The 17,631-nt window shown below is 41.9% G+C and overlaps 1 protein-coding gene across 3 annotated transcripts in view; it reads right to left on the reverse strand.

Annotated features, from left to right (window-relative positions):
• The window catches only part of LOC147619975 (ABSCISIC ACID-INSENSITIVE 5-like protein 2), a 43,223-nt gene extending 33,573 nt beyond the window's left edge, over positions 1-9,650 (reverse strand). For 2 of the 3 annotated variants that reach the window (XM_086772084.1, XM_086772082.1), the window contains exons 1-3: positions 9,500-9,650; positions 8,006-9,366; positions 7,860-7,931 (exon numbers count right to left, since the gene is read on the reverse strand). In XM_086772084.1, the coding sequence (XP_086628210.1) occupies positions 7,860-7,931; positions 8,006-8,950 (1,017 nt within the window). In that variant the 5' untranslated portion in view covers positions 8,951-9,366; positions 9,500-9,650. The remainder of the gene's footprint in view (positions 1-7,859; positions 7,932-8,005; positions 9,367-9,499) is intronic. The other variant, XM_086772085.1, reaches the window with a different exon arrangement.
• Between the last annotated feature and the right edge of the window lie 7,981 nt (positions 9,651-17,631).

Consider the following 17,631-nt stretch of genomic DNA (forward strand, 5'->3'; position numbering starts at 1 on the left):
GTGTTAGGTAATGCATTGAGAATAGTAGTGACTAGAAAGCTGTCCGCAATACTCTCATCAATGTTGGCAAGTTGCTCTTGAAGGTCTTTCACCTTAGTCAAATAGACATCCATCCATTCACCCTCATCCATATTCAACAAGTCAAGCTGCTTCTTCAAATAGGCCACACAAGCCTCATTGCACATGTTACGTACCTAGCGCTAATCCCTCGGATTAGCGACCTAATCTAGCATGGTTAGGGGAGCCCTAGGATTAGGAAAAAGCTGGCTAATACGGGCAATAAGGTTATTATTATAAATCCATGTGAACTCGCTATTTATAACAATATGGTTATTTATAGTAGCAATGGACACTATATAAGTAAAACATGGGTTCTTGTTGTCATAACCTCGCTATTGGTCAAAGTTACACCAAGACTCCGGCTACATGTGTGGTAGAGCATAGATCGGGATCTAGCATGGATCTGTGGGAGTCAGACCTTAACCCCCCTAACTCGGGGGTGGTTCGAAGCACAGAACCTACGGTTGAGAGGTGAGTTAGCATGCACCCCTTTTAGGGGGTTTGTACTTATCACTTGTGTCTCGTGTTTAGGAGATCCGTGGGGTTGCAACACTTAGTATCAAAGCGGCCTAGACACGGAAGGTATCGCGATGCAGGGGAGAAGGACTCAGTAAGTAAGCTTTTCCGTTTTACTTTTCATGGATTCATAAGATGCAAGTATTCTTTACGCTTTTGTGGTAAGGTTGATTTGATGCATACTCGTTGAAGGTTATTTCTCTACGCCATGCCTATGTTTTCATCTCAGGAAAAAAGTTTATGCTTTTTAGGGTTATGCTGACACATTAGGTTACATGGATTCTGAGAGAGGGGGAATATGCGAGATTCATGCGTGTAGAGGATGCAGAGATGGGCTATAGGGTATTAAAATATTCAGGATGAATAAAAAACGCGTTTCGTACAGGACGAAACGTTTCGTACGTTTCAAACATGTACGAAATGCGTTTCTATGCAACATTGCTCACAATGAGGAAGGGAAGCAAGAATATAAACTATCGTGGTAACAAAGTCCTCAAAAGCATCACTGATAGCAGAAGACTATTCTATATGTAGAATTAGATCCCAAGAATCAGCAACAAAAAAGTGATCCCTATGAAAGGATCACACCTCACAAGCAGAACACCCTCCTTTCTCTGTAAACACTGCAAAGAACACAAGCTCGGACAAAATAAACTCTGCTCAGGATCTCTGAAAAGATCACTACTCTAGTCAGAAAAGAACTGCTCTAGTCAGAAAAGATCACTACTCTAGTCAGAAAAGAACTACTCTCCTCCAAAACCTGCAAACTCTAGTCGCAGAAGAAAGTCTCCACAGGTACAAAATAGCTCCCAAAACTGATCCTCAAGTGAAGTAGCCCCCTCTGAGTGTAGAAAACTGTTAGAAGTCATCTCCTGTCCAGTTTTATACACCACGGCCTTTGTTGTGGGTGTGCCCACCCTTATCAGGTGTTTTATCATTTTTCCTCACTCCCCGTATTTTTCCCCTATTTTTTCCCATTTTTCTGTGGCATGGGAGGCAGTCTAGTAGTGGCAGGAGGACCCTAAGCCTGGCCGACTGCATCTGTGACATGGCCAACTGCAGTGCTTGAGTCGTGGACTCTTCTAGTGCTGGCCGACCCATTCTGATGCTGGCCGACTGTGATTATCCAGTCGTGGAGGCTCCTGTGTCCAGTCGGCTGCCCTACACAGCAGGCCGACTGCTGATGTGGGGGCATATATATAGGCCCCCAGCCCCATACCACTATTTGTATCATTTCTCGGGATCTTCTTGTGTATATCAGAGCAAAGTTACACGCCTACATCTCTCTCTCTCTTGTGCTGTTTTTCTGCCTGCGTTTTTTGCTGGTGTTCCCAGATCTGGTCATCATCTCTGCTGCGTATTCTGACATGGTATCAGAGCCCTAGGCTCTAGATAGGTCTTGGGATTTGTGTGAGCAAGAGGGGGACTGTTTTGTGGCTGATTGGTGGACTGTTTTGGGCTGATCGGGAAGAGGAGAAGCAAGAGGAAGGCGGGCTGATTTGCTGGACAGCCACTTGCAGGTTTTAGTTCTTCTTTGTTCCCACCCACCCACCCTTTTCAGAGTACATCCCCGCTATGGCAGATCTGTTTGAGATGGCCGAGAGACATGTGAAGATCCCGACACTCCCCACGTTCCCGGTGGACCGTCAGCTGGACGGGAGCAACTACGGCATATGGAAGGTTATGATGGAATCTGTTCTGGAGTCTTACGACCTCGCCGATTTCGTCATTGTTGGTGTTCCACGGCCGGAAGTAGAGGAAGGGGAGTTACCGTCAACCCGAAAGGACCGGGAGGCTCAGACGCAGATGTGGGATCGTGTCAACGCCAGGGTCCGTTCGTTTATTTTCCTCAACTGCACACCACAGGTAATCAATCATGTAAAGCATATGACACTGGCCAAAGGTATATGGCAGCATTTGGCCTCACTTTACAACAGGGTATCGCCCATGAAGAGGATTTCCTTGGAAGTACAGATGCGGGTTATGAGCCCTGCAAAGTCGTCGACGATGCGAAAGCATATTAACAAGCTGCAGGCTCTTCAGCAGGAAGTTCTTCAGGCTAGGAAGGAGATATCATCAGAGGACATGGCCATCACGTTGCTGTCACATTTGCCCTCTTCGTACTCAGCATTCTACTCGTCGTTGATTACCAGTGGCAGGCTCAGCACCATCACGTGGGAGGAGCTTGTGCCCATGGTCCTGGACCAGGAGGAACGATTCACGAACCCTCCTCAGGGTGGAGGTTCGGAGGCCTTAACTGGCCAACGGTCGAAAGGCCGTAATTCGGGCAAAGGGAAGGCTTCATCGGAGAAGTCTTTTGAGAAGAAGTCCGACGCTGACCGCGAGAAACTGAAGGCAGAGAGGACCTGTAATGATTGTGGCGAGAAAGGCCACTATTGGAGGCAGTGCCCCAAGCGGAAGACCGAGAAGGGTGAAGACTCCTCAGCAACAATCATGAAGACTCCGGCTTTTGTGCACCTGGAGGTGATGGACACCGATGTTTCATTTTCTTCACGCAGGGAGGAGATTGGACGGATACTCGGGAGTGGATTCTCGATAGTGGTGCTTCCAAGCACATGACTCCTTCCCGTTCCGGTTTACAGGATCTCTGCAGGCTTTCTGGTCATATTCTTACTGGGGATACGTCCACTATCCCAGTTCACAGTGAGGGCAGGATGGAGATAGTTCCCGATGGCAGAGGGGGGAAGCATTCCTCCCAGGTGTTGTATGTTCCGACACTTGGTTTTCATCTGTTGTCAGTGCATCAGGTTTGCAAGACTGGCGTACGGGTGGAGTTTGATGAGCATTTTGTTGCTCTCCGGGACAAAGCAACAGGCCAAGTGGTTTGGGAAGGCGGAGTGGAGAATGGAGTTTACAGGCTTTCAGCACTCTCTCTCCCAGGTCCTCAGGATTGTGATGAGTGGCAGTCTGGTAATGGCTACTCAAGTGTGGATACGCTGCAGGTACAGGCTTTTCGAGACCAGATGGTGGATAGTTTACCAGTAGATGGCAGCAGTTGGCAGGAACTTTCCAGTACCGATGTTGGTAGTTCTTGTGTTCGTCAGTCAGAGGAAGCTGAACAGGTCACTTATGCTCTGATGTCTCGTCGTGTTCGGGACAAAGAACCTCCAGTAGATGAGGATGTTCTTTCCACGGGGACCTTTCGGAAAGCCAGGCAGGTGGCAGGTGATTACTTGCAGAAGGAGGCGGTTTCTCGAGGCTTTGTGGTTCCGGATTCAGAGGGGGTGGTTGACAGGTTTCATCAGGTTTCCAGGACTTGTTTGTGCACCGTAACAGGTGTTGATCCTTGTGAGCAGTGTGATGTCTCTGTGACTCAGAAGCTATATGGTTCATTGATCTGGTTGATGGACACTAGATTGGACGGGAGCTTCCTGATGAGGCGGTTGAGCTCATGGTTGCAGATGTCTCTTTGGGAGGCAGGATTGCGTCGGTTGGAGTGACTCGGTTTGGGGAGGAGATCCGGACACGAGGGGATCTACTTGAGGCCCAAGAGCAGTTTTTCGGAGCAGTTGGAGACAGTCATCTTTTGCCTTGTCGAGGACAGAGGCAGAATACCGGGCTGTTTGTGATGCTGTTTGTGAGGTGGTGAAGATGCAAAGGTTGCATGGCAGGTTTGGGCTTCCATTGGAGGAACCCATGGTCATCCAGAGGCACTTTGTTCGTGAACATATCGTTGTTGATGACATCTTGCTAGAGTTCTGTTCGACGGAGGACAGTACGGTGGACCTCTTCACGAAGTCGCTCTCTCAGGACTTGCTCGGGCGGTACCCCAACTCCCAGTGGTTGGTTTCACAGCCAGGAGCTGAGAGGGGGTGTTAGAAGTCATCTCCTGTCCAGTTTTATACACCAGGGCCTTGTTGTGGGTGTGCCCGCCCTTATCAGGTGTTTTATCAATTTTCCTCACTCCCCGTATTTTTCCCCTATTTTTTCCCATTTTTCTGTGGCATGGGAGGCAGTCTAGTAGTGGCAGGAGGACCCTGAGCCTGGCCGACTGCAGTGCTTGAGTCGTGGACTCTTCTAGTGCTGGCCGACCCATTCTGATGCTGGCCGCCTGTGATTATCCAGTCGTGGAGGCTCCTGTGTCCAGTCGGCTGCCCTACAGCAAGCCGACTGCTGCTGATGTGGGGGCATATATATAGGCCCCCAGCCCCATACCACTATTTGTATCATTTCTCGGGATCTTCTTGTGTATATCAGAGCAGAGTTACACGCCTACATCTCTCTCTCTCTTGTGCTGTTTTTCTACCTGCGTTTTTTGCTCTTGTGTTCCCAGATCTGGTCATCATCTCCGCTGCGTATTCTGACAAAAACTCCTCTAAGAAGTAAAACGCAGCCAAAAAATTGTTGTCCACCAAAAAATCTGTACTCCACCGCCAACAGAAGGCAAGGAATAGGAGAAAACAGAGTACTCTGTAGGCCAGGAAAAAAAAAAACACACGTATAGATGCTCCAAAATCAGCAAAACACTGACTCAAATCAGCAAATCCAATGTCCTCCTTAGGTACCAAGTTGTCACCAAAAGCCACAATCCACACAAGGCCAGCCAGCTTCCACACATCACATGAGAAAAAACGCTGAAAAGAAGGTACCTTCGGCTGCAAACGATGAAGCCCAGGTGAAGGTACAGCTACCAGCAGCTACTGTCCAGGAAACGCAGCAACCAGAGGGCTACATATCTGAAAAACGCAGAGGAGGACTATAGACAGGGCAGAATATGGGGCAGCAGGAAAATGCAGATCCTAGATTGATGATACCATGAAGGAAGAAGAGGAAGCAACTAATGCTGCAAGTCACCGGCACTCTCATACCAACAAAGCGTTGGCCACTGTGAGAAGTCCAAGACCAAAAAACGAAGGTGTAGGCATTCCAAAATCAGCAAAACGCTGATCATAAGTCAGCAAAGCAGCCCCAGAACTGCACCCAAAAGAAAATGCTGATGGAAATTCCTCCGTACCGCAAACTTGAGGCCACCGGAGTCATGAATCTCCAAAACACAGATGTCACACAGGCAGACAACACCCTCAGGTGATGCACGCAGAAAACACTGAAGGACGAGACACTACCACTGCAACAGAACCGGGAGCTCTGATACCATGAGGGAATGCACAGTGGAAGACAGGAAAGTGGAAATGCAGGAGAGAAATGAAAATGAAATGAAATGTTATATTAACGTCTTCAAAAGGCCAAAGTGACCTATGAGACCAAAGTTACAACCATGTGACATCTGATACACTGTCTGGAAAAGAAAAGAAAGAACTGAAGGTAAGTATCTAGCCCTACAATACATCAGTAGGGAGCATCCGGAAGCAGCAACTAGGGAGAGTGGGAAGCTAATGCTACTAGTCAAAATGGGGTACATGAGTACATGGATACGTGAATACATGAATATGGGGCAGTACAAAAGTGACAGTGAGTACAACAGTATATGGCTGGAGAGAGAGAGAGAGAGAGAGAGATGGAGAAAATTGCAAGTGGATACCTGCTCTCAATATCAACCAAACAAGATGCACATGCTGGAAGATCACCTCGTATGTGAGGGACTGCAGCAAGCCAAAACGCAGAGGCCCAAGGCAAGCAAGAGGCGAATACAGTGTGTGTGAGGGGGGGAAGGCCCGGCTATATATATATATATGCCCAAAAAGGGGCGAAAGGCACCACAGGACTGGACCTAAAGGCCCACGACTCCATACAATGGGGAAAAAGGTGGGAAAAGGTGTGAGCGTGACCAGCCCCTCAAGCTAACATGGTCAGCCCTAGAGGCCAAATAGGACACCAAAGAGAAGCCAGCAGCAAGGGGATGATGATGTCTTAACAACCCTGTGGTTAGCGTCAAGTACGTAACAGACTTGGATTAAGGTCTTTGAAAGACTTTAAGCAGTATGTGCATCATGTCATAGCAGCGATCTCAGCATTCTTGCACACATACAAGGTGAAAACAACGGTCTAAACACAGTCTTCAGCCCTTAACGCAAGCAGGAGGAGGTCAAGACCAGTCCCAAGTCAGTGTAGAAGAAAAAATGCAGGTCATCTTGCCTGTGTGGAGCAAATCGCAGCACATGAGCACAGTCTAGCAGAGGCAACTTCAGGCCAGTTCTTACACCCACATCTTGCACATCATTTTAGTCAGTAATTAGGATTTTCACGGCCCTACAGGTCAGTCCATTACTGCAAACAGCAATACCTACAGGACTCTTCTAAGGGTTAATGGGACCCAATCATGGAATCGCTTTGATAGATGGAGGTGTCCTAGCTCTAGAAAAACTTATGGGAATCTTTGTAACACGACATGCTTTTTTGAGAGCTTATAAAATTTCTTATAATACATTTTTTTTAAGAAAACATAAGTGAAACTTTGTAGAAAACTGATTATGGATTCTTCTCTGTTCCATGCTTTTCTGGTCACACACTACTATGTAGGAGTCGGCAGTGCTATATAGCAGTCCTGGCAGTTATAGTAGTCATCACAGTTACACCCATCTGCACTCAGCTAGTTCTTTGTATGGTGGTGTGTCCAGCGCATGGCTTCTATAGCACTCGTGTTCTGTTAAACATCTAGTTTGTTGACGCATAGTTAATTTCTTTTTACAGTCATTGACCACAAATCTGTATGACTGTTGATCTCCTCTTTAAGATCTCCATTTTGAAAAGCTGACCAACATGCATCTATCGCAAAAACCATTGTGCTGCACTAGTGTCTTAGCAGTTGTGGACTTCTCCAATTCACTTTCACACATCATTTCTCCTTGATTACAACACAGCCATTATCTTGATTCCAATATTAGCATATACATGAACATAAAGGAGGTAGCAACCACAGCACGAGATCCAAGTCTTGGGGCTCATGGATCAACATTTAGCAAGCCCATGTGATGTGATCAAGCAGGGTTGGTCCAGGCTAAACAAAAATATCCAAACTCTGCACCATGCATATGGTGCAGTACTCTAGATCATTTAGCTACCCATGCTCGCATGAGTTTAAGTGACTTATGCTACCAAACATCCCAAGGCTTCTTCTCTTGTATCCCCTTGATCCTAAAACTGCCACTCATCAAAAGGACAAATCCCCAAATTTCTCAAGGATTCTATCATATCCCATAGATCTTGGCTGCCCACCTTTACAAAGCCCTATGCATGCTCGTCAAGGATACAGAACCTCATGATGCAGAAGGACCTTGCCTTAACTACATAATAATTGATGTACCTATGTAGAGAGACAAGATCATGAAAATGCAAACACAAACCCTTAGTAAAGGTTAGAGCACCTGTTGCTGTAATAATTTAGCATTCTCCTCCTTTAGTTGTGTCACCTCAGATTCCAGCTCCACTGTGTATGCCTGCCACAAGAATAATGGTCTTAACAGGCCCTGCTTTACCAAACTATCAATTCAACATTGCAGTAACAGCTTGCCTGCTTTCTTGCTCTGGACCGGGCAGCAGACTCCCTGTTCTTGATCATCCGTTTTTGTCGTTGTTCAATCGACTTTTCCTCATAAACTTCAAGCGGTCGTTTTCTATCAGACACCACCAGTGCTGATGAGTGGGAGAGACTGCCTGGACCTAAAGCTGTGGTTGCATCATAAGGTGCATCCAAAACATTAGCAGCTGTTGCAGGCGGCAAGCCGACAGCAGCCGAGGCAACCAACCTTCCTGCAAAAGCTGCCTCTGCTTGTTGTTGCTGCTGATGTTGATGTTGCTGCAGCAACTGCTGATGTTGATGTTGAAGCAACTGTTGGTGCGGCATGGTGCCTTTCAGTTGGAAGTTCAACCAGTCTAACTGCTGTGGAGCCGCCTGAGATGCTTGCATAACATCTGCCTGCCCACTACTTACCAAGCCTGTGCTAAGAGTCGCTACACTGCTGTGACTATTGGCAGAGGGTTCAACCTCAACCTCTTCTCTCACAACTCCTGCTTTTGCCAAGAAATCCTCCAAAGTTATCGATGCCATAGTCATTTGATGTTGCTGGATATTGTCTGCAGCACTGCGATCGCTAGACCGGTGGATTTCCTTCCATACCTCATCCACAGTTTTGCCTGTTAAGTTCCTGGGCAGTGACAAACTACTCTGGCGCTGCAAGCCTCCTGGTGGATGAGGGGTGCTTCCGGTCAAAGAAGAGCCATTCCCTTCGACAACACCCGACATGGCAGCAGCCATGGCCTGGCTTTCCTCCACGGTCCATATATTCTTAAGGAACTCCTCCATGTTCATGCTGCCAAAGCTCTTGCCTGGATCATTGACGGCATGCTGAAGCTCCTCAAGCGTCAGCGTGTAGATTGAGGTTTGGCGAGTGAGGGAGGAGAGAGAAGTCAGTGGAGTTCGAGGGGGGCCAGGAGTGTTTGCCATGGCAGTCTTCATCTCTTTCAATTCTTCCTGTTTGTAGGCAAATTCTGCTTCTTCTCACAATGAAGCTTGTGGTTTTGAGGCAAGTACTATGAGCCTTTCGATAGTATTAGGCAAAACCTGCTTGTTGTAGCTAAGCAGCATTTTATACAGTGATTGAAGAACCAGGCTACCAGCAAAGGTCAACCGTCATCTCTTCCCACTCCTTGAAGAAATCGAACTGATTTTTTCTGAAGAGATGGTGGTCATGTGTTGTCTTTGAGAAAATAAATCCTGCTTGAACAGCTATGGAGTTCTCATACAGTTGTGGCTTCAAAGCCAGTTCATGCTGTGGAAAACCCTTCTAGATGAAAGCAAAATCTAGCTATGTGGCTCTGCTAAAGTTGTTCGTCTATGCAGCAAAAGATCCCTCCGTTTCTCCTTCTGTGTTTCTGATGATACAGAAAACCTAAATTTGGTCAGGACTACAACTGTTGTAAATGACCAATTTTCAAAATCCTAATTTGGCCAGGATTAGTCGCAAATTATGTTAATTTTAGTACATGATCTGCGGCAATGGCTTACCTGCCCTGCTACCTTCGCTTTGCCCTAGCTTTGCTCCAAATTGCAACATGAAACGCTTTTTTGGAGTTTTCTGCCATGGCTGGTTCTGCCCGGGATATTCCCCAACAACCAAATTGAAAGTCCTGGTATGTGATGATTAGCATTTATGCATACCATTCTTCATACAAAATGTTGTCGCGTTCACATGTAGGCACCGCGAGTCCGGGCGCGCGGTCGTCGACTACGAACCCAACCTTGGTGCATTCACACACTTGAAAACGTCTCAAATAAAATGGACCACAATATTTTTTGAAAATGCACAATTGTCCCCATCTCCATTCTCCATCTTCACAATCAAACATTATGGAGCAAGGAGATTCAAGTGGCCAAAAAGGAGGGGAGATTGAGAGCGAGTTGGGGGTGTATCCACCCACTTGTGAACCCATTCTTTTTGGTGCAGCGCCACAGTAGTTTGTCACTGCCTCGTAGAGCTGGGTGAGCATTCAAATCTTAGATTGAGATTGATTTTTGGAAATTTAGGCCACCAAAAAGGCATAGTAGAGCGTTTTGGTAATTAGAGAAACGCTCTACTATGCCTTTTTGGTGGCCTAAATTACATATTGAGCACAGTAGAGCATAGTAGAGCTGGACAAACTACTCTGACGCTGCCTAATATCAAGCTCCGTTAGCCTAAGGTGCTTAAAAACAATCAAACCTAAAAGAAGGAAGATTACTTATTCAAATGTTTAAAATTTTTATTATGTATGTGCATGGATGTGGGTTTTTTTCTTATCTTTAATTAAACCATTTACATCTTTACATTTACATGAGGTGTCCTATTTAGTAGTTACCAATGTATTTAAAAGAATGTATACAAGTGGAAATGATATATATCGCATATACTTACCTATTTTTTTAATACTCTCCTCACACAAGTCATATGGGGGTTTTCTCAAGAGTGAGGCCTCGAAAGGAAAAGGGGGGGAGGGGGGGTTGTTTGAAGTTGTGGAGAGGGGTGGTGATTGTTGTGTTGCTTGCATGGCTTTACTACTAATTATGAAGGAATTTAACCCTTTGATTCAATTGAATCTACCATATATTTAAAACTAGCAAAATCTAGCATGATGATTTGTTTAAAGAAGATCCATAAGTTAAGAAGGGACACCTCCAATTACATATAACTGCTTGTAAAATCTCAAGGAGTTCACTCAAAAATATGTGAATGTATCACATGAGATATTATTTTATTCACCTTTTTAGGATACAGAGGACTTTTTTAATGAAATAATTGTAAGTTTGTATAGAAAAAGGGGTCATTTTAATACTCAAAATTCACAAACAATGGATTTTCAATATACTCCTTTAACACACATGATATTATACAAATTTTCTATAGAGTGAACCCCCCCCCCATTTAAACAACCCTTGAGTGTAGAATTTGTCAATTTAAGCAAATATTCTAACTATTAAATGTCCATAAAAACCAAGATTAATTATTTATTCTATTGAAGCTATTCCAAAGAGTGCTATATGCGATCCTTTGATGTATTTTCCATTTTCAATTTGACATCCAAATTGTTAGAGAAAGTGCTTTGATGTATTTCCCCTTTTCATTTGACATCTAGAGATAGTTTTCTATAAAGATCCAATGTAGATCTTCAAAGGATCTCCTCAAAATACCCATGTTTTCTTTTATCTTTGACGTTCCTTTCATCATATGCATTAATCGAATGCAATTGAACGTACGAGCCATTGAGTCATTTTTACCTTTTGATATGTATAAGAAAATGTATACACATGGCCACCCACCACTTTGGTGCTTCATACACATGTCATTAGTAGAGGACATGTGAAATCATTGTATATAAGAGATTGGTATATCATTGTGGCAAATTTATGTCCTAGTCATTCTGATAATGTGCAACGTGAATCATATGAAGTGGTGGTTGGTGAGACTAAAAAGCTTGGTGACTCCTAGTAACAAATGAGAAAGGCTTTGATAAGGGACAATTATCTTAGTTTTTAATCCCTTGTTAATGTCATTATAATTTACATCCCTCTCGTTTAGATTTAAGGTAAGGCACCATTTTGACAAGAAGAGGAATGTTGGAGGGGTCTTTTTGAACAAAAGGCTCATTGAAGACCAAATTATTATATACATGCTTTCAATGTAGCGTGCTCTTTTACATTGAAGAAATGGTACAAGATCACACCATGCTTACTTTTGATCATGAATATGTCCTTCTAAATAGAGAGTCGTCAATATTGATTTACACATATAGCCTTATGAGAGTAAAAGATTTGTTGCTTAATTATTGAGGGAGAATTCAACATGGTTTTGATTTTTTATAGAGGGAGATATTGAACTTCTAAATTCATCATTTTTTTATGGAGAGAGATATTGAACTTCCAAATTTAGCATGGTTTGGATTTTTTATGAACAAGGAATTTACAAAAGGTAGTTGACCAACAATAGACTATCTTTATAGTTACCTATTATAAATCCAAAAAGTAAGAATATGTGATGTGGATCATATGAAGTGGTGGTTGGTGAGACTTTAAGCTTGGTGACTCCTAGTAACAAATGAGAAAGGCTCTGATAAGGGCTAATTATCTTAGTTTTTAATCCCTTGTTAATGTCATTATAGCTTATATCCCTCTCATTTAGATTTGAGGAAATACACAATTTTGATAAGAAGAGGAATGTTTGAGGGGTCTTGTTAAACAAAAGGATCATTGAAGACCGACTTATTATATGCATGCTTTCAATGTAGCACACTCTTTTACATTGAAGAAATGGTATAGGATCACACCATGCTTAATTTTGATCATAAATATGTCCTTCTAAACACACACTTATCGATATTGATATACAAGTACAACCTTATGAGAGCAAAAGATTTGTTGCTTCTTTATGGAGGTTGATTCAACATGGTTTTGATTTTTTATGGAGAGAGATATTGAACTTCCAAATTTAGCATGGTTTGGATTTTTTATGAACAAAGAATTTACTAAAGGTAGTTGACCAACAATCGACTATCTTTATAGTTAACTATTGTAAATCCAAAAAGTAAGAATGGTTACCTATTGTAAATCCAAAACATAAGAATATTTTTCCTTATGTCCATGTCTTACTAGATAAAATTTCTAAGAATTCATGCTTCTCTTTCAACAATAACTTTTTTATAACTTTCATAATCCATTGATTCAAATGAATTGTATAAATCACCTAATGCTTCAATAAAAAGCTAGCTAGCTACCTAGGTCACTTTGCCATAAAAATATCACAATGGTATGCATGGTACATTTTAAAATCTTTGAGATACCTTCATTGGCAAGCTAATACATCAACATGTTTTAAATGCAATCTCAACATCCAACCAAATGCATCATTCTAATATAATTAGTTATTTCGAGGTTATTTCTTTCCTTATCATGGTTGCCTTGTTGTGTGGAAAAATAATTAGGCATGTCACATTGACATTCTCATTAAGCATCATATTGAAAGATAGTTTTCTATCCTTTTACTTGCATCTTAATTTAGAGTGTTTATTGACCAAGATTTTGAAATTCAAGTTGATCCATTGTATAAACATGTGAATTATATATGTGATATAACTAAATCGCTCCTTTTGAGAGGCGATTAAAAAGAGTGTTTTTCTTTTTTCTTTTTCTTTTTTGGGGAGGGGGTGGGCAGAGAGTTGATTTGGGGGGATAGTCCTTTTAAGAGGTTATTAAAGGGAGTTTCTTTTTTGGGGAGAGTGCTGCAAAAATTTTGACATGTGTGTACTTTTTTATGTTTCATAAATACTAGCAACCTTTAATAAGCCCAATATTCTACAAAATTTTGACATGTGTGTACTTTTTTATGTTTCATAAATACTAGCAACCTTTAATAAGCCCAATATTCTACAAAATTTCACAAAAAGGAGGAAAAATAGGATGGGTTCTTTTTAGATTAAATAACGATTACTGTATACATAATGTTTTGTTCATTTTACCATGCCATCATTTCATTCTAGCTCCAATAAGTCAGCCCCACTCTATCCCATTCTGCCAATTGGTACCACAATAGGTACTCAGATTTTAGAGGTGTTAAAAGAAACGTGTTTGAAAGCATAGTTACAAGACATATTGGTACTGCACACATTGATATTAACACTCACATAAACATCATCTACATTGATATAAATTAGTGATGCACAATCTATACATTGTTGTGTTACAAAAGATTAAAGACTCTTCAAAAAATTCGAGCCAAGCTCTTACAAAAATCATGAGCAAAAAACAACCTATATATTGCATGGTGTGGCCTATCTACTCGTTCATTCCCATCGCTCCTTCCCCTTTCTCATCATTGCGAGCCTCCTCCGAAATTACCTACATAAATATAGGTAATAATTACGTAATGTTGGTTGTATTGGGTGCATGTGGAGGCCACTGCTAGAGCCAGCCAAGCCCCTCCCTCCCATCTCTCAATTTTCAAATTTTCCCCTAATTTTAGAGAATTTTATTCAATAATTTGCAAGCTCTAGCTCTCCTCATATCCCATGTGCACCACATAAAATATGGCGAGATAAGAGAGGCCAGGTGTCTCTTTTTATATATTTACCCACGATGCCTAGACACACACATTGCATATGGGATTATGCTAATCCACAGGCACCGCAAGTTCGATAGCTTCCAACACTCCCCTTGACGGCCAGGACATAAATAGACTAGAGGAACTAGATGAGATGAGGCTCAAATGCTTCTCGCATAATTGGTGCTATCACGGTTGGTACCCTTAGGATTTACCCACGTAGTCTTTTTTTGGCCTAATGATTACATAAGCTTGTCCACCTAGTCGTACATGCATTCAATCACCACCACCATCTCCATCACAAAGTTCTAGAGGTCGAACATCTCTACCACAGTCGATTTAGCACCACCAACAAGTCTTCCTACCTTGGCTTTGATACCATGTTAGTTGTATGCACGTGGAGGCCATTGTTGGCCAAGCCCCTCCTTCCCATCCACCTCATATCCCGTGTGCTTTACATAAAATGTGGAGGGAAAAGAGAGGCCAAGTTCCCCTTTTTACATATATACCCATGATGCCTAGATACACACGTTGCATATGGGACTATACTAATCCACGTGGCATGGCCAGGTCAATAGCTTCCAACATCAAACCATAAGTTACATGCTTGCAAACTTAATTAGCAAAACATTATACTTTATAGTTGACAAAGTGGGCCCAATTAATTTGATGCCCTTATCACTCCAACTTCTTTAGCAAATGCAATTATTCCATGCCTCCATACATAGTCATACTCATCTTGCATATAGGCACATTTGTTTGCTTCCTTCTACACACATTCGTGAAAGACAATTGAGCACATATGGTATAAGGCTATGCATAAACACATGGAGTAAATGTGAGGGATTCACTTACGAAGTATACATGGTGCCGGCTGCTACCGAGATGAGAAGCCCTCGAACCTTCGAGACGTGCTCTAGCTACCTCCCATTGTTGCTTATACTTGTTGGGGGTGTCAAGTATCTCGGCCATTGCCTTTCTCCAATATTCTACATCGAGATACAAGGGCTTAATTTTTCCCTTTTTAATCGCATCTCATACTTCCAACCTTCAATGGCTTATTGTGGCTGTCATCCTCTTGAGCATCCTCTCTCTCTCTCTCTCTCTCTCTCTCTCTCTCTCTCTCTCTCTCTCTCTATCTATCTACCTATCTCTCAATCATTATGTCTACTTAGGATGTGGACGATATTAGCTACATGTGAGTATAACCTGATCTAGTAGGATGTCTACTTAGGATGTGGACGATAATAACTACATGTGAGTACAACCTGATCTAGTAGTTATTGAGATATCGAGCTAGTGTTGTAGACATTGATGACATACTTGAGTGATAGTTTTCGCACTTACACCAATGGCATGGTTGGTGACATTATGGGCAATATACCACAAGTGCTTTACAACCACTTTAGTATATTAGAGTTATGGCATAGTTATAATAGCAGCTCATGTAGTTGGATTCACACTATGGACTGACCATTGTATGTTATAATAGGAGAGTACTTTCTTTCTATTATAGTATGTACTCTTATCTCTTTATGTTATGGTTGTAAAGAAGAGAAGAGAATAGAAAAAAATCTAGCCATCCATCTCTCTTGTGTGCTTGTCTACTCGTGTGTGTGTGTGTGGGTTTGCTTATAAAGGAGCTCAAGGTCATCCTCTCCCCTACATTCTTCTCATGGTATTAGAGCATCGGTTTATGTGGAGAGCTCAAGAGGCAAGTAAAGAAAGCAGTACACGGGTAAGGGTAATTTGATCTCTTTTCCTCTTTGATTTTAGAGCAACACCTTTGGGTAACTTTGAGAGCTATAGGCAAATAGAAAAGTCAGATAACTTTGAGAGCTATAGGTAACTTTGAGAGCTATAGGCAGATAGAAAAGTCATTGTTAAATTGAGACATTCTCTTGGGTGAAGGAAGAAGACCATGTTGTGTGCAACTCACTATGTTAACTAAAAAACTTTTATTCATTTTGAGGCATTTTGGGCCCCATTTTAGTTCTGTAAGTTTTTCACTGGGACTCTGAGAAAGTGTTGATTTTGACTTTGTATGCCTAATTTATGGTCGAAGCAAAGTCGTGTGACAAAAATTTGGTTGCAAGACTGTTTGTGAATAGATTCTAAGACTTGTAGGTTATTAGTGGATGTATGTTAATATGACTGGTTCACATATAGTTACAATATAACAAGTGTATGATATTGCTATGTTAGATATTATAAGCTTGTTGTAAGCTTGTTGTAAGCTTGTTGTAATATTATAAGCTTGCTATGTACGATATTATAAGCTTGTTGTAAGTGCAGAAGTATTTATAAAAACTATTTGGTAAGTCACTTGCTGCAGGTAATCATATCTAATAGTCTATCCTAGATTGTGAGGGAGAAGCTAGACAAGAATAACTTCCAAGCACGAAACTTTAGGACCACCTTCCTTGCTACAGCAGTCAGGTAATCATATCTGATAGTCTATACTAGATTGTGCTAAACAAAAATAACTTCCAGGTAGGGAAATTCAGGAGCACCTTCCTTATTGGAAATGGATATTGGGAGTTCATCACACAGGTGATGAAAAGGAGCCAAAGATTATTAAAGAAAATCTATCCCATATCAAGTGTACACATATAAAGCATGGCATGAAAGAGCTAAAAAGGTGTTTTACTATTTTTTTAATCAATGTGACACTCTTATGATTGTATGCACAAATGCTTAAGAAGGGTTAGGATACCTTGGTGAAGATGTATAATACAAACACTTAAGCTTGGAAGATACAACTAAAGTAAAATCTGCATAATGTGGCAAAAGGGAAGCTAAGTATAAATGATTATGATAAAGGTTAAAGGATTTAGATATGCCCTTTCTTCTATTGAATCATTAGTAGATGCTGATGATATAGTGTCACCGGTGACCTTGAATGGTCTTGGTAAGGAATACAATCAGTTTTAGACTGAGAGACTTTCTTGATTTTTAGAACTGGTTACTCTCTTCATCCATGAGGAGATGAATATTAGGAAAAAAATTACATGAGCAAGCACTTCACTCATATACAAGTAGAGGTAGAGATAGATCATCATTTAAAAGCTAAGGTAGAGGCCATTTTGGAAATAGAAATCATGGGTAGCAATAATAGGAATTTAATGTACAAATAAGTGAAAGAGACCACTCTAGAGGTAGGGCGAGCCAGAGAGGGGCCAAGGTGGTTGGCAAAGAAATCAAAATGCAAATAGCATGAAATATCATTACTATCGTAAATTGGGGCACCTTACAAAGGTCTGCTATAAAAAGTAGAATGATATTAAAGTGGAACTATACATCATCAAAAAAGGAAAGTTGTATAGCAAGGCAACTAATAAGTTGTGCCTAAAAATCATATGTTTAATAAGGGCTAGGTAAATTAAAGGACATTTCACAAGTAAATATAATCGAAGAAGGTTAAAAATTGTATAAAGGGGTTTATTGAATATTCTTTAAACTCTACCTACTATACCTCATTCCTTTTAAGTGACCCCACCTCTCTTCTCTTTGAGGGGTTAGTTTAGTAACTATTCATTTTACCTTGAGCATATTGTAAGCATGGCCTTTA

The sequence above is a fragment of the Cibotium barometz genome, chromosome 32 (assembly GCF_041138505.1).
Source record: "Cibotium barometz isolate CiBa-2024 chromosome 32, ASM4113850v1, whole genome shotgun sequence".
In the NCBI taxonomy this organism is placed as follows: domain Eukaryota; kingdom Viridiplantae; phylum Streptophyta; class Polypodiopsida; order Cyatheales; family Cibotiaceae; genus Cibotium; species Cibotium barometz.